The sequence below is a fragment of the Pimephales promelas genome, chromosome 23 (assembly GCF_988280905.1).
Source record: "Pimephales promelas chromosome 23, fPimPro1.hap1.1, whole genome shotgun sequence".
Lineage (NCBI taxonomy): Eukaryota > Metazoa > Chordata > Actinopteri > Cypriniformes > Leuciscidae > Pimephales > Pimephales promelas.
Genome location: NC_142791.1, coordinates 21,733,637 through 21,761,210, shown reverse-complemented (window position 1 = coordinate 21,761,210; position 27,574 = coordinate 21,733,637). Strand labels below are relative to the sequence as shown.

General features: G+C 41.8%; 1 protein-coding gene across 3 annotated transcripts in view; it reads right to left on the bottom strand.

Annotated features, from left to right (window-relative positions):
• The window catches only part of rnf34b (ring finger protein 34b), a 46,001-nt gene that overhangs the window by 3,410 nt on the left and 15,017 nt on the right, over window positions 1-27,574 (bottom strand). The window contains exons 1-7 of one of the 3 annotated variants that reach the window (XM_089126122.1): window positions 25,590-25,683; window positions 20,956-21,180; window positions 10,607-11,053; window positions 4,483-4,545; window positions 4,040-4,241; window positions 3,457-3,486; window positions 1,582-1,623 (exon numbers count right to left, since the gene is read on the bottom strand). In XM_089126122.1, the coding sequence (XP_088982248.1) occupies window positions 1,582-1,623; window positions 3,457-3,486; window positions 4,040-4,241; window positions 4,483-4,545; window positions 10,607-11,053; window positions 20,956-21,180; window positions 25,590-25,637 (1,057 nt within the window). In that variant the 5' untranslated portion in view covers window positions 25,638-25,683. Of the gene's footprint in view, window positions 1-1,581; window positions 1,624-3,456; window positions 3,487-4,039; window positions 4,242-4,482; window positions 4,546-10,606; window positions 11,054-20,955; window positions 21,181-25,589; window positions 25,684-27,574 lie in introns of those variants that run through there. The other 2 variants (XM_039664359.2, XM_089126123.1) reach the window with 2 other exon arrangements.

The following is a 27,574-nucleotide window of genomic DNA, read 5'->3' as shown; positions in this document are numbered from 1 at the left end:
CGTGCGCTAAAAGAACAGGTTGGGCTTTCCACTGATGCCGCAGTCGTGAAGATTCTACTAGACAGGTAAAGATTGTCATGCTATTTGGAGAAATCCATTTAAAATCACTGCTAGTAAAAGTTAATGTAAGCTATGATTAACGATGCTAGCCCTGGCACGAGTCATGCACCGCGTAGACACGGTAAACATCTCAATTTGTCTAAAGTAGCCTTTTGACCAAATGGTAAATGGTATCATGCTGAAATATTCTAAAATCTTGTGATAATAACATATTGATAATTCCAATATGTTAACCATAGTATTATTACACAAATGCAACAAGCTACTTTTCCATTGCATATCATGTCTTGAGTCCTCAGTCAGTATAATAAGTAAATAAAACACAGAAGGGCATTTGACATTTTGTCTTTTTATGAATGTTTTTGAGGTAGTTTATATAATTTGCAACATAATTATGTAAGGCGTAATAGGCGTTCCCTCTAGGGAGCAAATAGAGTGTTGTGCATGTGCATTTTTTTTAAATTTGGAGAGGGCGGGTCTTCTCTAAAATTCGGAAAGATTCTCCGCTATACCTTTAAATTGGACGATGACGCGATTTTCTTCTAGAAACAAACTTTGTTGTATTATTTTCATGTTATCACTGTGAAGCTGCATGGTACAATCTGTATTGTAATAAAGGTGACTTGACTTGATCATATTTTGGCCAAAACCGGACAAAACTTGTAGGAGGGACAGCGAAAAAAACGTTTTTCCATTCACTTCAAAATGGCGGACAAACAAAATGATGGAAAATGAAAAATGAGATATTTTCGAAATTGGCATAAGCCAAGGAATGCAAGTACATGAAAACAAACTTTGGACAATGTTTTGAAAAGTTATAAGCGTTTTTGCAAAAATCCTTATATCTCTACAACACTAGGTGGCGCTGTGTTCAAACTTCTCAGGTACCTTCAGGACATGCTGTTGATGATCCCTACCAAATTATGTGCCGATATGTCAAATTGTTTAAGAGATATTAAACTTTATAACAAATTTCAAAATGGCGGACTGATGGTCACTCCTTTAACACACTGTCTTTCTTATTTGACATCATTCCAACCAGTCAATCTCAGCGGTCATACCTTTTAATGAATGGTATACAGTATGTGCTTTCAACTCTCCTGTTCAGCAGTCTTATCCAGTATTTGCTGATGTCAGTCTTATTATCTCTATTAATTGCTCTCTAAAAAACGAAATGGGGCACATCCCTAAAGCATCTGAAACTTGGTCCATCTCCAAAAAGCCACTTAATATATTGTCTCAGACCGGACAGCTATAATCTTTTGGATAATTTTGGGCAGTTTTCCAAACAGTGTTAATCATTATTATAATTAAAGATGGAAAGGTGCAATTACAGTAATGTGACAAGCTATAAAAAGACAGATCACATTAGGAGCACAATTTATGACACAAATTTGATCATGCACGTGAGAACCACATATCAAACTCTCAGCATGCATCGGGAAGAGTCACTTTTCATTCACGGCAATGCGATGATGGTAATGATGATGTTGGAGCCACATTAAAAAGGCTGAGTCTTACCTCCAATACCTCCATTGCATATAGGAGGTGGGTAAGCTATGACTTTGATACACAAACATAGTAATGGTAGAGTTAGCGTTATTAGCATTGGACAGCCCTGTCAAAATGCTAACATGCATATAGAAAATTGTCTTTTAAAACTTGACATTGTTAACCAGAAAGAAAATATTTTCAAGTGATCTTGTTCCATTTTCACACTGGGTAAGTAATTAATCGAAGTTAGACAGGTTTTGACTGATACATTTGACTGGCTGCAGTTTCTCTAACGGCCACTGGTGTCAGTAACGGTAAGAAATTTCAGAACTTCCACAATGCTCCTTTAATGTTTTTATTTGAATGTATTATGCATTAAATATTATGTATAATATAACTAACTACTAACGCTAACTAGCCAAATCCTAACCCCTTTGTTATGACATTAATCCAGAGTTAAACATAGTGTGCTAAGCTTATATTTACATTGTCACGACAAACAACACTTCATACTAATGCCGAGTTAAGACTGCACGATTTTAGCAACGATTTTGGCTCGCGACAGGTTTTGAGAAATCGCCGACAAATGCCTGAAATCACAGGCGAATCGGCACTCGTTCACGCGAGTGAATTGTGATGTGAATTAGCAACGCAATGTGAATTAGCAAAGACGCGATCTGAGAGAATCGCCGATGAGTCGCCGACGCCCGTGAGATATTTGGCATGCTGAAAACTACATCGGCTATTACCGACAGCCAATGAGAGAGCGAGATACAGAGCAGGGGGAGTTCGGGGAGGAGTTATAGATCAGTGATCACATATCAACATTCAGGGCATTGTTTCAGAAAAAGGTTTCTTCTCGGTCTATTTGGACCCAAGAAATGGAAGAAAAATGAGTAGAAATTTGGCAGGAGCACCCGTGTCTGTTTGACATTTCATCTGAGCTGTACCACAACCGGGTCGAAAAAGAAAAAAAGTCTCACGTGAGAACTCGGTCTTTCCTTGTCACATCTCACGTGTGTTTGTTGTGAAACGTAGTTTGCGGGCAGCGTGCTAGACACAGTTGTCAGCGATTTTTCCTATTGGAAAGTCATGCGGTGTGAAACCTTCTGTCGCCGATCCATTTGTGCAGTGTGACAGACTGATCTCATGAAGTAGCGTGTGTATGACGTTTTTGGCGTGCTATCAAGACGCATAATTGCTTTTCAGCGTGTTTATGAACGCCGTTGACTTAACGTTATATAAATATATGACTTACCTCAACCCCGTCCCTAAACCTAACCGTCAGTGGGGTTAATGGCATTTATGACTGGAGATTTGACGGCGTGTACAGACACGCGGAATGACGCGGACGTTAATGGCGTAGACATATACGCATACACGCGGATACACGCGGATAGCTCAAAATGAGTAGAGATAACACGCCACTTGACTCGAAAGTGGCGTGTATGTTTACGCAAAAGTCATGATGTCATGTTGAGTGTGAACACAGCAGCGACTGAATGCTGGCCAAGATAGTCATGCAGTGTGAAAAGAACAGCGACCCGACTACTTTGAAAATCGTGCAGTCTGAACTTGGCATAAACGATCAAAATAAACAGAGGTTATTTTAACAGTGTAATTAAAACTAAAGTAAAGTAAAATTACATAGCAAAAATGAGCATGTAAATGTAGCCTTAGCAACAGTTAAGCTGAGGTGAAATACATAAAAGTAAAATACATAATTCTGAATATAAACATAATAAAACAATAAAACTGACAAAAGCAAACAAATAAAATCAATTAAAATTCAAACTGAAAAATATCAAATTAAAAGTTATTCAAAATATGAACAAATTCTTTAATAGTATATAATTTTTAACATAATACAATCTGGTAAAATATCAAAACAGGTTGGCTTACCTGCAGCAAGGCTGTTGCTAACATTTTCCACTGTAAGGAAAAGAAAATGAGAAGAATCAATTTCACTGAGAGCACACGCCTGTTTGAAAATCCTATTAGCCACAGCTGATTTGGGGCTGATCCTTGACTGACTCAATTTCATGTTGTTTTTTTCTCACATGCAGCCTGTCAAACAGATTTGAAGACTGTGATAAAATGACTGCGTTCTTTCTCATTATTTTACCAATTATATAGCCAGCAAAAGATAAAACGATACTTTATATACCAAGGAACCCAAAGGAACATTTCCTGCACTATTCTACCACTTAAACGTCTTCATGATATCATATAGAAGATGGATCATCTGCTTAAATTTTTTTTTTTTTTGATTGAATTCAGATTGGTCACAAAACTTGCTGACTTGGGTTTTTTTCCAATCCATTTGACATTGGTTCGAGGCCTTTTTTAGCAACTCACTATCAGACTTTTAAGCAATTTGAACACAGATATTACCGGAAAAAATACTGATAATGTGTCCCGGGATAGTTTGATTTTGGTATATAGATGTATAACTTGCTTTATAGTGCGTCACATTGAGTCTTACTGGATCTTCTGTTGAGTTCGTTCTCTCTGTAGAGACGATGGACGCGCTCCACGAGCTCCCATTTCTCACAGCAGCCTGAAAAGTTGACGAAGTTGCGGGCGAGAATCTCCTTCAGCTGCCGCACCGTCAGGCTCTCGATGTCGTCCTCGCGGGACAGGTCCGAGAGGGAGGCACGTGCGCGTCTCTGCGTCGCTGGGCTCGCCTGTTCGGGACAGACAGCAACAGAGACATGTAGACGGATCTGTAGTCCACAATGATATTGTATCAGACTGCTTCAGATTTTTCTGAAGTATTCGCCAAACACTGAGCAGAATTATTGGATGCCACTGAATTATTAATGTTAATGGATGCTGAAGTAACCCAATAGTCTTCACAGAAGGTAGCACAATCAACCAGGGCATGCTCATTTTGTCAGAAGCGAACACATGGAGGGTTTGTCTCACCTCCAGTGTGTCGTCATGAGGCTCCAGGTTGAGGAGGGAAACTGATGCAGCATCTACATGTTCCTGAAGATAAAACACAGAAATCAAGATCAGGTTGAAGTCATAATGTGTGTTCTGACCCGATGAGCAGTGGGGAGTACAGATCCCATCTCTCCTCTAAAGGGGTTTGTTCATTTGGAAAAGAAAATTGGATAGATTAGAGCTGTGGAAATTGTAATAAATGGTAGATTGGCCAGAAAAAATAAGACTAAAACTTGTCTTAAATATATTTTTTTATCTTAAATATATTATTAATAAATAAATATAATCTTAAATATATTTCAGAATATGAAATCAAGCCATATTAAATACAAACATGTTACAAAAAAATAAAATTTAAGATTATTGTTCTCTGTAGGCTAATTATTTTTTTTACATGTAATTTATTCCTGTGAATATAAAGCTGAATTTATTAGCATCATTACTAATATGAATATCAATCTAATATGCTGATTTGATGCTCAACACATTTTATTATTTATATTTAACACATATTATTATTTATGTACAAAACAGTTGTGTTGCTTAATACTTTTTGTGGGAAACTTTTACAGGATTCTTTGATAAATAGAAAGTTCAAAGAACTGCATTTAAATATAATATACGTAATATAATATAATATAACATAGTATTATAATATTATATTGAACTAAAATTGCCTCATTAAGTAATAGATATAATAATAATAATTATATAATTCAATTAACATATTTCACTCATTATAAATTGTAAAACACATCAACATTAAAGTAAATCCTAAAAAAATTCCCATTCTATTGTTCTTGGAAAGTTTTCACCATGTTAAAAATGGAAGTCATCAAAAATGAAGAGTCCAAATAGTTTCTCAAACCTATGAATAATCTCTGTATGTCTAAGTGCATTTAAATGAAACCATCACATTTTCACAATTAGCTTCCCTCGGTTCTGCAACTGCACACAAAATAACAACACATTATACACAGATTCAATCATTCATTCCCAAACACTGGTTCCCTGTGTCATTCAAACAAGGACTGTGTGCAGACCGCGTTTGGTCTCTCTCTCGCGCTCTCTTTTCCTATTGCCGCATTCAGAACAATTAGCTAATGTCTCTGCGTTGCTCCTCTCTTCTGTCTTGCAGAAGAATGACTGTGTTTATGAGAGAGCTCAGCACATGGACTGAGATCTCACACATGGGCCACATACAGACATCGTGCAGCTTTGCTGGCTGGCTGCGTATTAATAATGAATGGGTCAGTCTGCCAATTCAGGCTCTAAAGTCACACTAGACCATCACAGTCTCTTCCTGAACACACAATCACACTCTTTAAAACTTTAGGGTGAATTTATGTAGTTATCAAACTTAGATATTAAAGTGCTTTTAAAGAGGCAAATGATTGTGCTGTTCTTTAACTGTACAGTAAGTGCAAGTCATTCAGGAATTATCGGACAACCTGTTCTAACATTATGTAACGCGCTCAGCATGTCACGTCTAAATAAAAAGGAAAGACTTAAACGTCACGGCTAGCCTGGTGGAGTACAGCTGTTTCCAGTATCCACGCGGTCACGTCACATCAAGGCACGTCAGAGCGGATGAGTGCCTGCTAACTGAGGGTTGTAAGCAGCTTACTGTACTGAAAACAGGACTCAATAGATCAGGGGGTGCAATTGCAAAAAAAAATAAAAAAAATAAAAAAAAGCATTTTTACATGCTTTAACATGCATAATGCTATAGGGATTTTAACAGTAGGCATGCTAAATTATGATATAATGCAACAAAAATTTTAAAGATAACTGACAATAATGTTACAGTTTTTCTCCATTGGTTTGGTTAGTTTCTTGAAACAGAAATTACATTCTCAAAACTCTAAGATCATATGTCAAATCAGTCTTACAGTTCAGCACAACACTATAGCTCACTTGCAAAAGCTCATACCTCTCCCAAAACAGTTCCCTCATGTGGAAAAACTAAATTTCTTTCTCATTTAAATAGTCAGTGCCCCCAGAATGCTTAGTCACTTTGGCATTGTGTAAGCAGTGCAAACCAAAATGTTTAGATGTTTTGTCACTATGGAGGAGGACCATTGAAATATCCCTCATGTCCATCTTTCAGTCTTACTGTATCCCAGTCCTTCATTGACAATGGTTATTATACTGTTTTTTTGTCTAGCTAACAGAATACAATTGTGTATAAAACTGAAATTTTGGGTTTTTGGGATTTTAGGGTAAGAGTAGCCTCCAAGATTTGACATCACACATTGCACTCATACTGCCAATGAATTGTAACCATTATCATTCACACACATAAAGTAACTTCCATACATCAGAGGTAAAATGAAATACATTCTCAAAATAACATGGACACACCTCCAATTACATAGGAATGTTCTATGTTCTCCACAAGTTCAATATACTGCTGGCCACTACTCCAGTGGCTCCAAACCTGGGGTACATGTACCCCTATGCAGAGGTACTACAGGGGGTACCTGACAGAAAGGGGAGGGGGAAATCATCAATGACTAGACTTACTGAAATTTTACAGTAAAACAGTAAATGTTACAGTAAAATGTTACAGTAACATGGGAGGCACTACTGTTACAGTTTTTCTCAATTGCTTTGGCTCAGTTCTCAAATGTTTTTTTTTATTTCCCAAAACATTAAGTTCAGATCTCTGAACAATTCGCTTCTTTTTCACACCAGATTGGAATTTCTTATTGATTTGAGCAAATTGCAAATGCTTTGGCACATGTGTGCAAAGAGTACATACAACTGTCTGCAGTTTGGACAACAAATAATTGCATATGGCTTGTTGATCAAAACTGATGACTCGATTCTTACTTACACTGTCAAACACTTCAGAACTTCTCAGACATTTTTTATTGTGTAAGCCATCACATTCAAAACGATCTATTCAATTATCATAATTAGTATACATGCATGTATATTATAAAATATATCTGACATTGACATTGTTTGTAATGTTTGCTAAATTGGCACATGACTTCTAATTGCATTCGCAATCTAATTGCAAATTACCTCTAATATGAATCAACCATTTAACCATTTACATAACCAATCAACTTTGGGAGTATATATATACTGTATATATATATATATATATATATATAGAATGGAGGACATTCACAACCCTGAACTGCAGCAAGAAGCTCATGGAAGAGCAATTGGAAGGCACAATTGGAAGGCAGGATCCACACTTGTGGATCATGTCATAAATCTGACCATTGCAGGGGATGAGTGCGGCATTCAAGGAGATTTTTTCCACGGTGTGTGGCAACGGTAACATCAGATGTGATGTTGATGAAAATCTTTGGCCTGACCAATGTGAGCGACAAGATGTCCACCAAGAATAATTTGTTTCTTTTTTTTTTCCATGAATGTTATTTGTTGTTTGTGTATTTGTGGTAATACACAAATATGAAATGTAAAGTGAAATCGTGTTACTCTTGTCAGTTACTTTACATGTACAGTATATACACTTGTATTGTGTATATACATATGAAGTACAAAAATAAACACTGTAAAAATACAAACGTTCATAGAATTTTTTTTTCTTCTACATACTATTGACTTTTCTCAACAAATATGAGATTTGATTACAGTAAACCCTTAATTTTTGTGGTTGACTGTTGTGGTGAAAAAACAACTAAACATTTTGACCAGTGTGGCTCACACAATGACAAAAATACTTTAGATTTTGGTGGCCTTGGCCAAATTATTGACAAAATAACTAGGTTTTGAAGCATGAATTAAATGTTTTGGGTGAGTAACTACATTTTGCACACATGCTATAAAGTTTTGAAGTTCCTGCAAACAGTTGTGACATTTGCACTCACAGTTTAGAGAATGTTAAGACTGTTTCGAAAAATGTGCCAAAGCAATTGAGAAAAACTGTATTGCAGCTCTTTGACCAAACATACGGTTTGATTGGTCATCTGAGATTAGTTAGATCCTCCTTCGTTAGTCAAGTTCTGTCAATTGCTGTAATAAATGTATCAAATGTTCCAAGGGATTCTTCAATGGTATTCATGGTATTATGTTCTTGACTAATTTTGACAATTGAACAGACTATTGTGCATGTGATGACTTATACAATGAAATGACACTGACACGTTTTGGAGTGAACAACCATTAGACTGAGAATGAACAATCAGTTTAGATCAACAAGATCTATTCACTTGGAAATTGTGCTAAATGTTGGCTACCTGTACTTAATCATTTGCAAAGAGGTACTGAGATATTTAGACATGTACTTAGGCATTTGCAATTTGATGAACTGAATGAGAAATTCAATTCATTTGGAGGTTTGTCCATGTTGTTTTGAGAATGTATTTTTTCTGTAGAATGTATAATTTCTGTTTCAAGAAATGAGCCAAACCAATGGAGAAAAACTGTAATGTATTGACATTTGAAGAAAGGTTTTTGGTAATTTGTTTCATGTTAAAAATACTTACTGAGCAATTTTAGGCAAGTCATTTAAAGGCTGAATGTGTAAATCTGCACAATATTGCTCTGTTTAGTGACGATTTAAACCATTGAAAATAAATATAAAATATTATTTAGCAAAATTATTTAGCAAAATAAATAAATAAATAAATAAACATGTATTTAAGTGGTTTTTTTTGTAAATTTACACATTTAATTTAATATATTGTGATAATAAATGCTGAATCTACTGTATATAGATAGGTCTATATAGATAGATAGATAGATAGATAGATAGATAGATAGATAGATAGATAGATAGTCTCACCTAAAGGATTATTAGGAACACCATACTAATACAGTGTTTGACCCCCTTTCACCTTCAGAACTGCCTTAATTCTACGTGGCATTGATTCAACAAGGTGCTGAAAGCATTCTTTAGAAATGTCAGCCCATATTGATAGGATAGCATCTTGCAGTTGATGGAGATTTGTGGGATGCACATGTTGTGGGAAGCTCCCATTCCACCACATCTCAAAGATGCTCTATCTGGTGACAGTGGGGGCCATTTTAGTACAGTGAACTCATTGTCATGTTCAAGAAACCAATTTGAAATGATTAGACACGGTGCATTATCCTGCTGCAAGTAGCCATCAGAGGATGGGTGCATGGTGGCCATAAAGGGATGGACATGGTCAGAAACAATGCTCAGGTAGGCCATGGCATTTAAACGATGCCCAATTGGCACTAAGGGGCCTAAAGTGTGCCAAGAAAACATCCCTCACACCATTACACCACCACCACCAGCCTGCACAGTGGTAACAAGACATGATGGATCCATGTTCTCATTCTGTTTACGCCAAATTCTGACTCTACCATCTAAATGTCTCAACAGAAATCGAGACTCATCAGACCAGGCAACATTTTTCCAGTCTTCAACTGTCCAATTTCGGTGAGCTCTTGCAAATTGTAGCCTATTTATAGTGGAGATGAGTGGTACCCGGTGGGGTCTTCTCCTGTTGTAGCCCATCCGCCTCAAGGTTGTGCGTGTTGTGGCTTCACAAATGCTTTGCTGCATACCTCGGTTGTAACGAGTGGTTATTTCAGTCAAAGTTGCTCTTCTATCAGCTTGAATCAGTCGGCCCATTCTCCTCTGACCTCTAGCATCAACAAGGCATTTTCGCCCACAGGACTGCCGCATACTGGATGTTTTCCCCTTTTCACACCATTCTTTGTAAACCCTAGAAATGGTTGTGCATGAAAATCCCGATAACTGAGCAGATTGTGAAATACTCAGACCGGCCCGTCTGGCACCAACAACCATGCCACGCTCAAAATTGCCTTTCTTTCCCATTCTGACATTCAGTTTCGAGTTCAGAAGATTGTTTTGACCAGGACATATATATATATATATATATATACATATATATATATATATAGTATATGTATATATTGTTTTCATGTTAAAAATGAGTAAAATCAACATAAGTCTTTTTTAACAGTCTTCATAATTACATAATTACATGCACTCATACATTTTAAGTGTTCAAATCCTTTTTTGTTGGGTGAAACAAAAAAACAAAACAAAACCACATTCTATAACCGAACTGTGATGCAATGCATGGGAAACCATCGGTAAAGTGACCGAAAGAAAGCACCTCACCTGATTGGTTGTCCCTGAGCTATTGCTGCGACTTAGAGCTTCTCCCTGAGACACGGCTACGGACAGCGCCGACTGCTGGGAGGAGGAGCGCGCCGTGGAAGCAGGCGGCGTGGAGAGAGAGCGCGGAAGTGATGGCAGACTGTCCGTGTCCGCTTCCGCCTCCTCCTCCACCTCCTCCTCCTCTTCCTCTTCATCTTCCCCTATCTCCAGCTCGGCACCCAGATGGCAGAGCACCAGGTCCACCAGGTCCTCTTTCTCCCTGCAGGTGTCCGTGTTGATGTTTCGCAGCGTGAGGTACTGCCGCAGGTCTTTAACGCGGAGTCGCATTAGCCTGGGCCGCTGGAAGGCCGTGCCCCACAGCAGGTGGCAGGTGGCGCAGCGCCGCAGGTTTTCCTGCAGCACAGAACACAGCGAGCAGAAGCTCTTCTTGCAGTCCGAGCAAACGTGCTGCGAAGAGAGAGAAATGAATCATTAAAGCTTCACTATGTCACTTTATTTGGTTCAGAATCAACAAACTTTGTAATAAACAGAAAGTGACAGAACCTATAATAAAACAAAATTCAACATACAGTAGTTAGTATAGCATCACATTTGCTGTGCATTAACTAGGTTCTCATAAGAAATATTATTTTTGATACGAAGATATCTGTCTTCCATTATTGTATTTACTCGCGTAATAACAAAACCAAAGTTCCTCTGCAACTAACTTCATCAACAGGTTACAAAGTATAGCTTTAAAGGGTTAGTTCACCCCAAAATGAAAATTCTGTCAGTAATCACTCACCCTCATGTTGTTCCAACCCCGGCCGTAAGACTTTCGTTCATCTTCGGAACAAAAATTAAGATATTTTTGATTAAATCTGAGAGCTGGGGCCTATACCATGAAGCCGGTTTAGGTGGCTAGCCCGATATGTTTCAGTTTAGTTTGTGCCAACCCTGGGTTTTAGGTACCATGAAAGTGGTTTGGCTTTTAGCAGTGTTCATCGCCATAGTAACTTCCACTCCACGGCTAACCTGGTCCGGGGCAGGTTATGTTCCAGTTAAGAGGTTGCAAACCGAACTTGGACCAATCAGCTGTGAGCAAAGTGACACATGTATGACACGATAAAGTCACTCCACAGCAAATAATTTTAAAAGACAAAATAATGGCTTTTAGTAAATAAATTTGCATGATTTAGAAATTATTTCTGTAATTATTATATCCTAAAACAATCTAATTTAAGTTCATCAATTATTATTACGCAGATTTTAAATGAATACGTATATAAAGGCAATATAAATACGCTTTAGAATCAATAAATGAAGCTATAAAATGACTACATGTGAGCTTAAATGTTCAATTCTCTCTATACCTTTTATCAACATAAACTAACGTTACAACTTTTTCTTGCACTGATATACAGTAGCGAGACTTTCTTTTAGTTGTCCTCTTTCATAGACAGCTATTTTCTTCTTGCTGTGTAAATTTGTTTAAATTCTTAATATTTTAATACTTTTATTTAATACGTGAATTGCGCCGCTTCTCTCGCAAGAAATTAATTTAAATGAGTTTCACTCTTTCTCAGCATGTGATTGGCTGTTCGCTATTGATGCCACACCTAAACTCCTTAACCTCAGGATCAAAGCCTGAGTTGACAGAGAAAGTTGATGATCAGCATCATGGTACCAACAAAGCCTGGTTGAAATGGTTTGGTTTTGTCAACTCGAAACTAGTCCTGCAACCCTGAGTTCCCTTTCGTAGTCACTTCGAGTTACGTCAGAAGTGACGGAGATTGGGGGTTTCGCATAGAAAGCCAATCCTCTTCGAGTATTTAAACACGAGCCAATGGCATGCAATGCCTTGGGGCTGCGGAAATTTGCATAGCGTACTCCGCCCTACTCCGTGAGTATAAAAGGAGGAAGTGAACGCAACCGCAGTATGTTTTCGCTTCGGAGCCAAGAGAACCTCTTCACTCCTGAAAGCACTGTTCAAGACTCTTCGAGACGAGCGTCCTCTTCAGTGTTGGTGTGACGGCGGTACCCAGCGAGATTCTGCATCGCCTGCGATCTGAGCAGTGGTCTGCCAGACTTTGCGCTTCTCCCTGGTCGCTTCAGCGCTGAAAGAGTGAATTTCCTCCTCTCATTGAAAGAGCTGCACGCGCACGTCTTTTTAAAGACGGTTCGCCCGTGCTCTTCTGGGTGTGATTGATTTCTGTCGTCATCTGATGGTCACGATCGCTGCTTTGTATGCCTGGGCATTTCAGCATGCAGCAGCGGCGTTCGTGGATGACTCATGTTCCTTCTGTGGGAACATGACCATCTCTACACTGAGGTCGAGACTCAATGATCTCACTTGAGTGAGAGTCCCGGTCCCCCCCGCTCGATCGGTTTCCTCCATAGGGGGCCCGTCGACCCGGGGACCTGGTGATTTACGGTGATGGTGTGGGATAAGCCCCGACGATTCCTCGGGCCACACCTCCCGCCTCAGTGCGAGAGCCAGCGAGCGTTAGTTCGATTCAGTCGGTTGCTTCTTCGGTGGCACCGGCTGCTTCGGGCAGCGCTCCAGATGATGATGCGATGTCGATCACAGCATCACTAGGCGGGCTTGACTCCTCGGGAAGTGAGGATGCGGCCGCGTTGCCTCCCTCGGGAGCGTCAGCGCCGCCGTGTCTGATCCCGCGATGATGGCCGTGCTATCTCGGGCGTCCGTGAGCATCGGGTGGGGGTGGAACTCCGCCCCTCCCCGATCTCTCGCGGCTGAATAATTGGTTTTTGGGTAACGCTGCCGCCTTACGGCCACGGCCAACCCCAATTTCCTTTTTTCCCCGAGTTGCATGCGGAACTGACACGCACTAAAAAAATAAATAAATAAATAAATAAAAAAAAAAAAAAGAAAAAGCGTGCTTAGTTCCCCGCCCTTCCTCCCCTCGGCGATGCGGCTGTCTGTGGGTACGCTGGGGCTCCCCCGGTCAACCGGCGGTTGCTCTCAGATGCCCCTCCAAAGCCTATGGGTTCTCGTCGTCTATGGCGGCGCGATTCTGTAGAGCGGCGGGACAGGCAGCCTCCGCCCTGCATATGATGAGCACCTACAAAGCTAGCTGCTCAGGAATGTGCACGAGGAGGTGACGGACCAAGCGAGCTGCGAGCCTGTCGCCTACCTTGTCCTTAAACGGGTCACGGAGGCGGTCGCTCGCTCCCTTGGTCAGGTGATGCCCACCGCTGTGGTCCAGGAGCATCATAATGTTCGGCGGTGCGGTCCAGGACTTTGCCCAGCACTTCTCGACCGCCTAGGAGCAGACGAAGGCGGTTTCTCTGCCCCGACGGCCAGCTGCCTCCAACCAGCCGTCGGCTCGGACGCCTCCGCCAGCTCGCCGCCGAGGACGCCCCCCTGCGGCTCCCTTCCCTCCCACGCGGCCCCAGCAGCAGCCTTCAGCCGGTTCGCGTCGCGGAGGAGGCCACAGGTAAGCGTCCCAAGAAAAGAGCCCCCCCTCAGGCCGCGTGCCCCGCTAGATGCCAGGCGAAGCGATGTTCCTGAGGCGGGCCGCTCAGTGATAGTGTCATGGTTTTTCTCAGGAGGCGGTGGCAGGGCCCCTCCTTCCCCGGTGGAGGGCCGGTGGAGAATCTTTTGTTCTAGCTAGCTCCCTGAGCTGGTTGAGGAAAAGCTGACACTGTCATTGAGCACACAGACTGGAATGAGCGCGCACGACGTCCAGTGCGTCGCCCCGTTCATTCCTCTCTGTCTCGGAGGGCGCGGAAGGGTGCGTGTGTCGTCCCCGGGCTACGCCAATCCCTTCCCCCTCTGTCACCAGACCCCCGGCAGAACAGACCCCCGTGGAACGCTCTGCCTTCCCTGGTCTCTTCTGTCGGGGAGCGGGCTTCGACGCATCCGAGCGGGGTAACTCCTGCACGCGTGCCAGTCGACCCGCCACGCTGCCCCTCCGGGGGGACGTCTGTGGTTCGCATGACCCCGTTGGCTCACTTCCTGGAAGCCTAGCTAGCGCTTCCCGGGTATCCCACTGGGTCATCAGAACGATCAGATTCGGCTACGCGATTCAGTTCGCACGGTCTCTTCCCCGCTTCAGGGGAGTTCGCTCCGCGATGGTTGGTGGCAATGCCCCAGTCTTGAGAGCGGAGATTGCGACCCTGCTGGCGAAGGGTGCAATCGAGACGGTCCCTCCAGCCGAGGTGAGGTCCGGGCTTACAGCCCCTACTTCATTGTCCCCAAAAAAGACCGGTGGGTTACGACCGATCCTGGACCTGCGCATTTTGAACCGTTCTCTCCATCGACTATCGTTCAGAATGCTCACGGCCAAACGCATTTTCGAATGTGTTCGGTATCAGGATTGGTTTGCAGCGATCGACCTGAAGGACGCGTACTTCCATGTCTCCATTCTCCCTCGACACAGACCGTTTCTTCGGTTTGCCTTCGAGGGCCAGGCATATCAGTACGCCGTTCTCCCAGTCGGGTTAGCTCTGTCCCCTCGCGTCTTCACGAAGATCGTCGAGGCAGCCCTTGTTCCCCTTCGCGAACACGGGGTTCGCACTCTGAACTATCTCGACGACTGGCTGATACTAGCACACTCTCGAGCTCGGGTTTGCGAACACAGAGACCTGGTGCTACGGCACCAAGCCCGTCTGGGCCTTCGGGTCAACCGGGAAAAGAGCAAACTTTGCCCCGTGCAGAGGATCTCTTTTCTCGGCATGGAGATAGACTCGGTCGCCATGTCCGCGCAGCTCACGACGAGCGCGCGCACTCACTGCTGGCTTGTCTTCGACAGTTCGAGGGCAAGAGTGCGGTTCCACTGAAACTATTTCAGAGGCTCCTGGGGCATATGGCATCCGCGGTACGCCGCTCGGGTTGCTTCATATGAGACCGCTTCAGCTGTGGCTTCGCGATCGAGTCCCGAGGTGGGCATGGCATCGCGGCTCGCTCCGAGTTCCAGTACTCCGACGTGCCGCCGAACCTTCTTCCCGTGGTCGAACCTCAGCTTTTTACGGACAGGGTCCCTATTCAGCGAGTTTCCAGGCATCTCGTTGTCCCCACGGATGCGTCTACCACGGGTTGGGGTGCCATGTGCAATGGGCATGCAGCCGCCGGTTCCTGGACAGGAGCCCAGCGCCTCATGCACATCAATTGCCTCGAGCTGTTGGCAGCACGGCTCGCCCGGCACCGCTTCCGAGCGTGCTCAAGGGCCAGCATGTGCTTGTCCGCTCAGACAACACTACGGCAGTAGCGTACATCTACCACCAGGGGGGTCTACGCTCGCGCCGGTTGTCGCAGCTCGCCCGCCACCTCTTGATATGGAGTCAGAAGCACCTGAGGTCCCTTCGTGCAGCTACATTCCTGGAGACCGGAACCGGGCAGCCGTCGAGCTGTCCCGGGCCCGTTCCATCTCCGGCGAATGGCGACTCCATCCCCAGTCGGTCCAGCTGATTTGGGACCAGTTCGGGGAGGCACAGATAGACCTGTTCGCCTCTCGGGACTCGTCCCACTGCGCCCAGCTTATTCTCTGACCCGCGGCTCTCTCGGCTCGGATGCGCTGGCGCACAGCTGGCCACGGGGCCCACGCAAGTGTGCGTTCCCCCAGTGAGCCTCCTTGCACGGGTGTTGTGCAAGATCAAGGAGGACGAGGAGCAGGTCTTGCTGGTAGCCCCCTACTGGCCCACCAAGACGTGGTTCTCCGAACTCATGCTCCTCGCGACAGCACCTCCTTGGCCTATTCCTCTGAGACCGCACTCTCTCAGAGACGGGGCACTCTGTGGCACCCTTGTCCCGATCTTGGAGGCTGCACGTGTGGCTCCAGGACGGGACGAGGCAGGTTTGAGTTCGCTGCCACCTGCGGTGGCGGCAACCATCACTTCCGCAAGAGCGTCGTCCACGAGACGCCTTTATGCGTTGAAGTGGAACCTCTTCGTCAAGTGGTGTTCTTCTCGCTGAGAAGACCCCCGGAGATGTTCGATCGGAGTCGTGCTTCCTTCCTGCAAGAGGGGTTGGAGCGTAGGCTGTCGCCCTCCACCCTTTGGATTTATGTCGCGGCCATTGCCGCGTCTCATGATGCAGTGAAAGGTAAGTCTATGGGAAGCATGACCTGGTCATCAGGTTCCTGAGGGGAGCGAGGGGGCTAAATCCCCTCCCTCCCCTCCTGCCCTCTGGGGACCTCTCAGTAGACCTGGGTGCTCTGCAGAGGCCTCCCCTGGAGCCTTTGCAGTCGGTAGAGTTTTTGCCCTGTCCTATGTGACAGCACTCCTGATTGCATTGGTCTCCATCAGGAGAGTAAGGGACCTGCTCGCACTCTCTGTTGACGAAGTGTGCCTGGAGTTCGGGCCGGCTTACTCTCACGTATTCCTGAGACCCCGGCCTGGATATATGCCCAAGGTTCCTACCACTCCCCTCCGGGACCTGGTGGTGAACCTGCAAGCGCTGCCCCTGGAGGAGGCAGACCCAGCCTTGGCACTGCTCTGTCCGGTACGTGCTCACGCACCTATGTCGACAGAACGCAGTGTTTCAGGACCTCAGACCAGCTCTTTGTCTGTCATGGGGGGAGCCAGAAGGGAAGGGCTCTCTCAAAGCAACGGCTGTCCCACTGGATAGTGGATGCCATTGCTTTGTCTTACCAGCAGCAAGGCCTTCCGTGCCCCCTTGGTGTGACGGCCCATTCCACTCGGAGTGTGGCCTCCTCTTGGGCTTTAGCGCACGGCGCCTCGCTAACAGACATCTGCAGAGCTGCAGGCTGGGCGACACCCAACACCTTCGCCAGATTCTATAATCTGCGAATTGAGCCGGTATCCTCTCACGTACTCGTTTCGGCCAGTTCTGGATCCGCTCAGGTGTCTTCGCTTGCTCGCCACTCCACTCCCCGGACTGGATAAGTGCGATATTTCCTCAGTTCTTCCATTGAAGCCTTGAGTCCTCCAGCACCGACGATGCGGGCACCACTGCTGTGGCTCTGGATGCTGGCTAGGTGCCTCCATGCGTACGGTTCCCCCCATGGTAACCGTCTCATGTGTATTATCCACTGTAAGCCTCTCTGAGCATGTGTCTTCCCTTGGCAAGCCATCTGCCACCCCTGGAGCTGAAATTAGTAGCCACCTGCGGTTGGTGCTCCAGTGATTCCATATGTGTTCCTATGTGGCCATATGTGTATTCGTAAGTCCTCCCTTCGGTAGGCAGCTGGTAGCATGTCCCCTTCGGGATATGTTTCCCAGTGTACCTTGGTAATCCTGTGTCTAAGTCGGATCCCCTAAGGAAAACAGGTAAGGCTCGGGGGTTCAGACTTTCGCAGGGCACTGGAAGACAGCCTGAAGTTGGCGTGATGGCACAGACCCCCAATCTCCGTCACTTCTGACGTAACTCGAAGTGACTACGAAAGGGAACGTCTCGGTTACGTATGTAACCCTCGTTCCCTGAGTAGGGAACGGAGACGTTACGTCTCCCTGCCACTTCTGCTGTATCGCTGGGTAGATGCCGAGTTCAGTCTTGGCTCCTCAGCGAAGACATACTGCGGTTGCGTTCACTTCCTCCTTTTATACTCACGGAGTAGGGCGGAGTACGCTATGCAAATTTCCGCAGCCCCAAGGCATTGCATGCCATTGGCTCGTGTTTAAATACTCGAAGAGGATTGGCTTTCTATGCGAAACCCCCAATCTCCGTCACTTCTGACGTAACGTCTCCGTTCCCTACTCAGGGAACGAGGGTTACATACGTAACCGAGACGTTTGTTCCACTACCATCATGGTACAGGCCCCTGGATCACTCCTCCATAGACTTCTTAAGGGATCTAAACTGGCCGGCCCAAAAGTTATGAAAGACATAGTTAAAATAGTCAGAGTGACTACAGTGGCTCAACTTTAAGTTTATCATAGATGAGAATACTTATTGTGCGCAAAAAACAAACAAAAATAACGACTTTATTCAACTATTCATTTCCTTCTCTGTGGGCCGTGAGATTTCACGTAGCGAAACTAAGCAGCGCTTCTGGGTTGTACGTCACACGCAGGCTCACTATTGGCCGACACTGGTCATGTGTGGGATGTATGTGACATACAACCTAGAAGCACTGGGATGTTACACTATGTGAACTCACTAAAGGCCAACAGAGAAGGGAATGAATAGTTGAATAAAGTTTTTGCGCACAAAAAGCATTCTCGTCGCTTGATAAACTTGATAAACCACTGTAGTCATCATAACTTTTGGGCCGGCCAGTTTCGATCTCTTAAAGGGATAGTTCACTTTGAAATGAATTTTTGATATGTTTTAGCTTACCTCAAGGGCATCCAAGATGTAGGTGTCTTTGTTTCCACAGTATTTTCAATTTTGACATTTTTCAGTCAAACCATTGTTGTCTATCAGTGATACACTGGAGGCTAAGGGGGTCCACCAAAAAGCATGCACAGAGAAGTCAAAATTAAACATGATTTAATGACTTGTAAATGTAAGTACACACTGATGGCCTAAGACACGAAACAAGCGTTTTTTGTGAGAAAACGAACAGTATTGATTACAAGAGGTAAAAACGATATAAATACTGTTCGTTTTCTCACACAAACCGCTCGTTTTGTGTCTTAGGCCATCAATGTGTACTTACATTTACGAGTCATTAAATCATGCTTAATTTTGACACCTCTGTGCATGCTTTTTGGTGGACCCCCTTAGCCTCCAGTGTATGACTGACAGACAACAATGGTTTGACTGAAAAATGTCAAAATAAAAAATACTGTGGAAACAAAGACACCTACATCTTGGATGCCCTTGAGGTAAGCTAAGACATATCAAAAATTAATTTCAAAGTGAACTATCCCTTTAAGAAGCCTAGAGGAGTGATCCAGCTCTCAGATTTAATCAAAAATATCTTAATTTGTGTTCCAAAGATGAATGAAAGTCTTACAGGTTTTTTTTTTTTTTTTTTACAGAATTTTCATTTTGGAGTGAACTAACCCTTTAAACAGCCAACTATTTGAAAAAACTTTTGCTGATAATTTACTCACCCCCATGTCATCCAAGATGTCCATGTCTTTCTTTCCTCAGTCGAAAAGAAATTTAGGTTTTTGATGAAAACATTCCAGGATTTTTCTCCATATAATGGACTTCAATGGGAACCGGATGGTTCAGGGTCCAAAAGACAGTTAATAACTGTTTCAGATGCAGCTTCAAATGTCTTTAAACGATATCAGACGATGAATAAGGGTCTTATCATGCGAAACGATCGGTTATTTCAAAGCTTATTCCAAAAATGTAACTTTTCTAAGGACAAATGCTAGCCTAGCTCTATTCTGTGAGGCGCGTTTGTAACGTCACGTAATACGTAATTACGTTCAAAAGGTCACGGGCGACGTAGCCGGAAGTACAGAATCAAAATCGTCCGACATCGTTGTTTTACCTTTTAATTCCTTTTTTGTAAACGCCGTTTGAGTTAGTTTTCACGTTCAACCTATGCGTTCAACTTGTAAACACTCTGACTCTGTACTTCTGGCTACGTCGCCCGTGACCTTTTGAACGTAATTACGTATTACGTGACGTTGCAAACGCGCCTCACAGAATGGAGAAAGGCTAGCATTTGTCCTTAGAAAAGTTACATTTTTGGAATAAGCATTGAAATAACCGATCGTTTCGCATGATAAGACCCTTATTCATCGTCTGGTGTCGTTTAAAGACATTTGAAGCTGCATCTGAAACTGTTATTAACACTATCTTTCGGACCTGAACCATCCGGTTCCCATTGAAGTCCATTATATGGAGAAAAATCCTGGAATGTTTTCATCAAAAACCTAAATATCTTTTCGACTGAGGAAAGAAAGACATGGACATCTTGGATGACATGGGGGTGAGTAAATTATCAGCAAAAGTTTTTTCAAAAGTGAACTAATCCTTTAAGTGTATGATTTAATTACGTCATGCTTTAGTTGTTTTGATTGACAAAATACAAACACTTCTAACACTTCATCTCTAAATCACTGCGGCATGAGCTTCGTTTTCACGACACTTTCAGACTCTCAGAAGCAGTTGAGGAATCTCTGTTGGCAAGCTCAGTGCTTGTTATCAAATGCCACCCTGCTGATGAATGAGCTGTTCAATCAAACCATTGCACTCTGGGTTAATGTCAGCTATATCCATCAGGTCTGTGCATAAGTGTGCTGTGGTGAGCATCTGCAAATCTATCACACTGTCTGGGCATCTGAGCGGCTGCAGACAGGTGTGAATGTGCTGATAGCATTTCAAACACTGATGCTTTGTGGAAAAGTTAATGCTTCAATCTTTCATCTCTTCTGTCCTTCCTTTGCCAGGAAATGAGGCATGCCAGACTTAGGCATGATAGATCAACATTATATATATATAATCATAAATCATATTTCATAAACCCTAGGTATCCTACCTTTCGTCTGAACACAGAGAAGGCCAGTCCGCAGGCTTTGCACGCCAGGCCTGCGCTTCCTGAGGTGGTGCTGCTGGGTGGGTAGGTGGAGTAACCAGCACTCGGGGCGAAGCGGAACGGCCCTGCTCCGGCTCCAAAGCCTGGCTGCTGGGTGCGGACCGCCCCTGTGCCCATCACCTCATTCAGCAGCCCGCAACATGACGCCCACATGGAGGAGGCCCCCGCCTGGAGAAGAAGGACAGGTTCAGAGTGTGTTATGATAAGGCAATGGCAAAAACGATCAAGCTACTTACCACAGAGGGCAAATTTGTGTGCCAGTCATACATGAAATCAAACACATATACTAACAATTTTTAAATGTTTTTAAAACAAGCCTCATGCTCACCAAGGCTGCATTTATTTGATCAAAAATACAGTAGAAAGTGTAATGTGGTGAAATATTATCACAATTTAAAAATAACTTTTTAATTTTAATATATTTTAATATCAAATGTATTGTAGTGATTACTCCAGTCTTCAGTCACATTCCTTCAGAAATCATTCTAACTGAAAACAGTTTTCAACACTGACACTAATAAATGTTTCTTGAGCAGCAAATCATCATATTAGAATGCTTTCTGAAGGATCATGTGATACGTAATGATGCTAAAAAAATTCAGCTTTTCACCACAGGAAAAAATAACATTTTCAAATATATGTATTCAAAAACATTGTTTTGTAAATCTATATAGTACATGCTTCACAATATGTAACTTGTAAACTGAATCCATTCAACCTCAACATTCATAAAATATGTTAGTAATCATCTGAAATAAATCAATGCTTTGCATTCCTTAAGTGAATCCTCAAGGAACATGATACAGTGTAAATGGCTGTTAGGGCAAGACTAAATCTAGCATGCATTTGGAGTGTTAAAGCGGTGTCGGCAGAGCAAAACGCCAGTACGAGCTAAACAGCTGAGATTAATGGACGTCTCTGGTTTCAGCCAAATGCATGTGCAAACCAAACAATGCTTTCATAATAATCATAAAAAGCATGCATTACGAGTATTCTTACTTTCCAAAGGTCTAATGGGCTGGTGTTTCAAAGAGCTTTCATTTACTTAAGGTGTAAATTTAGAAGATGTTGGTTTCACTATGCTGAATCTGTCATAATACCGCTGGCATATGGTCCGGTCCACTTAGCAGATTGTTTTGTCCAATTTAGAAAGTGAAAATGACTGATTGAATGTAAAGCAACCAACCAGTTATTTGTTATTTATGTTTACCTGGAATAAATTGTACAACAATAATAATTTATTTCACATATTTCAAATGAAATTTTCGCAAATTTCCAAAGGCCCAAAGGTTAAAAAAAAACAGAAATTTCACATACAACTCTGAAATATAGAATTCTTCTTATATTATGGATATCTAATTTACTTGCTAATATCCAGCTAAAAAAGTAAAGTTGCTTTGAAAAAGTTAAGTTGCGATGGAATGGGGACAGATCTTATCAGTGAAACAATGAGAAAAAAGTAGAACGAGACTTGATTTAATCCATTGGTTGTTGATTAGATTGAAGCAGATCTGAATGGATTATTTGTAAGAAAGAGGCGGCGTTTAAGTGGACAATATGATTGGAAAAGTCCAGAGTGTTTGATTAATAATCAAAATGTAACTCAAACTTAAATATAACAAAATTACTCTGTAACACTTTACTTGAAGCGGTGTACATAAGACTGACATGACACATTCATAACCATGACATGACATGTCTTGAATATGAAGTAGGGTTTGTGCAACTGTCATTAAGTGTCTTTCGCTCAATAATGACATTTTGAATGCAAAAAAAAATATGACATTGTTTAAGATGTCTTGGTTATGACATCTTTACATTAACCATAACAGCATAACCTGTCAGTGTCTTTGTCATGACAACTTGACATCTAATTAACTTAAACTGTCATGTGGTTGGCTTTGACATTGGCTGTCATGAGGCCATTATAACTCTGTCATGAATGTTTTTCGTGACCTCAACTACAGTGCACTAATTGAATGTCATTAAAAATTTATAATGGATTCATGACAGCCAATGTCAAAACCAACCACCTGACAGTGTAATGTAATGTTAACCAATAAATCTAGGTGTTTTCTTAAGTTTGATTATTAATCTGCTATGTCATGTTTATGACAGGTTGTGTTGTCTTAGTAATGTCAAGTTGTCATGACAAATACACTGACAGGTTATGATGTATTGGTTTATGTCAAGGTGTCATATCAAAGACATCTCAAACAATGTCGTATTTGCATTAAAATGTCATAACTGAGCCAATGACACTTAATGACAGTTGTCACAAACATGCATAAAACTTCCTTCATGTTCATAACATGTCATGTCATGATTATGAAGGTGTCATGTTAGTCTTACGCACACCCCTTCAAGTAAAGTGTTACCAATTACTCTAACTCCTGTACTCACACTAGCTGTGAATAAAATCTATAAATGAAAACAATTTTCCTCTGGCGTTGAAAAAAGCAGTAGTTAAGCCGATTTTCAAGTCAGGAGACAAGCTCTGTGTGGCAAACTACCGACCTATAAGTATTCTACCAGACATCTCAAAGATCTTTGAGAAAGTGGTGGCAGAGCAGCTAGTAGAACATCTCGACCAGATTGATGCATTACATCCTTGCCAGTTTGGTTTTAGGAAAAGATACTCCACAGAGTCTGCATGCTGCTAGTAGAAGACATTAAATCCGGTCTTGATGGTGGGGGGCAGTGGTGGAGGAAGTACTGAATCTCAGTACTTAAGTAAAAGTACAAATAACCAGATAAATATTTACTTTAGTAAAAGTAGAAGTAACACAATGACAACCATACTTAAGTAAAAAGTAAAAAGTACCTGATTTTAAATGTACTTTAAGTATTAGAAGTAAAAGTACTTGCATAACAATTGATTCTCTTAATGACTATTTTCTATTGATTAATAAAACATTTAATTCTAACTCATTGAAACTAATACTCCTATAATGATGTTCAATAATGATGGAAAGAAATTGTTGTCACCATTTCTGAAACAAGCTTGTAATTTGGCAATATAAACCATGCTTATCCTTACTACATGTACAGTATATATTAATAACTATGTTTGGCAGTAAACGCGATTAATTTCTGGTGTAATTCTGAACCTCTTGGCTTGCCATAATCCTAACCAAACGTATTACACACGGTGCGAACTAATTTTCGCGTATAAATTGCACGATAAACACACTGCGTGCGAGACGCATTTAGTTCATGTATGTATGGCAACCAAACGTCACTGGTGAGACAAACGTGCAACGAACGGACGGTCAGATTACGTTTTGGCAGGGGAAAAACTGATCAGGAAATGTAACAGAAGTTGTAGAAATGTAGTGGAGTAGAAAGTAGAATAATTGCTGCAAAATGTAACGAAATAAAAGTAAAAAGTATGCACTATTTATTCTACTTAAGTAAAGTAAAGATATGTGAAAAATGTACTTAAGTAAAGTAACGAAGTATTTGTACTTCGTTACATTCCACCACTGGTGGGGGGTGTGGTAGGGGCGGTCTTTTTGGACTTGAGAAAGGCTTTTGATACAGTTAATCACCAGCTTCTCATCAACAAACTATCTGATTTTTCTCTTGACACAAACACAATAGCATGGATTCAATCATATCTTAAATACAGACAACAATGTGTAGCGGTTGACAATACAAAATTATCATTAAGACCCTGCAGCATGGGAGTGCCACAAGGTTCCATTCTGGCCCCCCTGCTGTTTACATTATACATAAATGATCTGCCAACTTTGTGTAAGAGTAAAATTACTATGTATGCTTATAAAACGGTGGTATGTACACATGGTATACCTGCGGAAGAAGTCGCTCATAAACTCACCAAAGAGATGAAGAAAGTTTGTTTGTGGCTGAAAAACGTATGCCTCACTTTAAATCTAGATAAGACTGTTTCTATGTTTTTCTCAAAAATCGTTATAAAATACTAAATTGCACAAAGATCTTAATTGATGGACAAATCATCTCATTTCCAGATGAGGTATAATATTTAGGTGTTATATTGGAACCAAATTTAGGCTTTAAAAACATTAAAAAGTTATCAAATACAATTAAATTTAATGTAAGTTCAGACACATTCAAAATTATGTTACATTTGAGGCCTCAGGAGCCTAAATGCAATGATTGTTCCACATTTTCTTAACTGTATGACAAGTTGGTCACAGGCTTGTAAATCTGCCCTCAGGCCACTTATATAAAACTTCTTTAAAGATTCACAATAAGAAAGCCAGATGGTTCCATCATTATCATATCCTCGTAAAATATAAATTTCTCAGTTTTGAAAATCTGATGATCCACACAAACCCGTGTCTGATGTATAAGAACCTTTATGACAACGCTGCTAAAAGAGTTTCTATCTTTGGGCTCTGAAACAACATGTTGAGCCACTAGATTCACAGTGCAAGGTGAATGCAGGATCCCTAAACGCAGGACAGCATTTGGAAATAATGCTTTTTCTTGAGTAGCTGATGTTGCCTGTAGAGCTGATAAAAGGTACAAACTTTTGTACGTTTTCTCGTCTGGCAAAGAAATGGCTTTTGTCAAATCAAATTTGTACTCACATATGATCGATGTTCGTGAATGTGAAGATTTTTTTTTGAAGGGGACATATCATGCAAAATCCACTTTTTTAGCCCTTAAATGCATTTTGTTGTATATTTGGAGTGTTTATAAGTACATAAAATATGAAATTATTCTCTTCAGGTGCTTTGTTTATATCTTTATATTCTGTTTTGGTCATATTTTTCAACCTGTTCAGATTTTTCTGTTCTCTATGACGTTTTTTTAACTATCACGTCACAGTATTTGCAGCGGAACTGCCAAATAAGGACATTGACTACCGGTCCAACACTTCGAGCAATCCGCCATTATTATTTCTCGCTCCAATTTTGTAGAATGATGCAGAAGTTACGAGAGGGCAAGTCAAAATGTTCGGTTGTTGGATCATGTAGTGACCTGAAGCACTTCAAGGATTCCCACTTCAACAACCTCCGCCAGTATAAAGAAGGGTTTGCTGATTGACTTCGTCTGAATGAAAATAGGTAAATATTTTCCAGAGGTGTAATTTACCAGAGGTAAATTCCTTCTATCTTTGGAGACGACGAACAGAGCATTTCGATAAAATGTAAATATCGTTAATAAAAATAAAGTACTTTACTTTCTTAAAACACATGGTGGTCATGGTTTAGCAGTACCTTTGTCTTTCTTTGTTTTTGTTTTGAAGTAACGTTACACGTCTGCAGTATTATTGTTCTTGAGTTTCATCAATGGTCATTTAGCTGCTTTTCTGATGCTTTTCTAAATGTATCATATTATCAATACAGATTGTTTGTGGTGAGATTAGACCGTAGTCATTTATCTTGTCAGTGTGCTTGTTTTAACAAGAGAAATAGTCGACTTTTACTAATAACACAAAACAGTTAAGTCACATACCTATATATCCATATGAAGAGGTTGTTCTGCAGGTTCGTCGTCGTCTTTATCAACTCACTCGCTCTGGCGCGAATATGTAAGGCTGAAGGTATCGTATATAATCGTATATCTCTAATCAAACTACAATAATGGCGAACGTGGGGAATTGAACCGACCGGGAACTCATCGACCTGGAGAGCGGCCGGAGTATGACGCATCTCCTATTTATTTAAAGGGGCCGCTTTGAAACGTGTCGCTCAAAGGCGCACATCAGAAAAGGGGTAGAAAAGGGGCTTGTGGAGTAATGAGGATTATAATTATGATAATAATGAGGAATTCAAACCCAAGCATTGCAGTTATGTTTTATATAGACCACAACGGTATGATTTATATGTAAAAATGAATGATTTAAAAGCATGATATGTACCCTTTAAATTATTTATTTGGTCAATGTAAATTTCATTAATCATGTATTTATGATGTATCATGTATTTTAGTATAACATCAACCTGCCCAGTAGCCTGGATGCAAGCCCGAAAGCCGCTCACAACATTTTTTGGCCGGGAAGTTCGGTCTGGACTCGATCCATTGAGGAGAAATTATGATCGGTCAAAAAATGAACGGGCCAATCAAATTGCCAGGGCGGGCTTTATACGATGACAGACAGATGATCTGCAAGGATGTAATCATCACGTCAAAGAGCGCTTAACTGGTTTCCGTCAGAGATGACTGCAGCTGGAGAATTGAGATGTATAGATTCCGCTGTCGCGTCTGTTGTAAAATAAATCAACAGCGCATTCATTTTAAGAGTCGAACATTATGAAAACGTAATGAAAAGCCTGTGGTCGTTGTGATTTCTCCTTTGGTCGCATTCATGAAGGACCAAGTAAAAGAAGCAACACTTGTTCGTTATTTTACTTCTAAAATAAGTAAGTTATACTGCGCTATGCAAAGTAGTTGACTTACTGCGTTGCTCTGATTGGTTGTAGGTCTACCGACTATCCATTTGAGTGCAGAGTTTGTTTTTTTCCTGGATCGGTTACGACACGCCTCATAATCAAAGCCTTATGGAGCAGTATCATGCATTAGAATATGAATATGAGTATCTCACTAGAATATGAGTATGAAGAAGTCA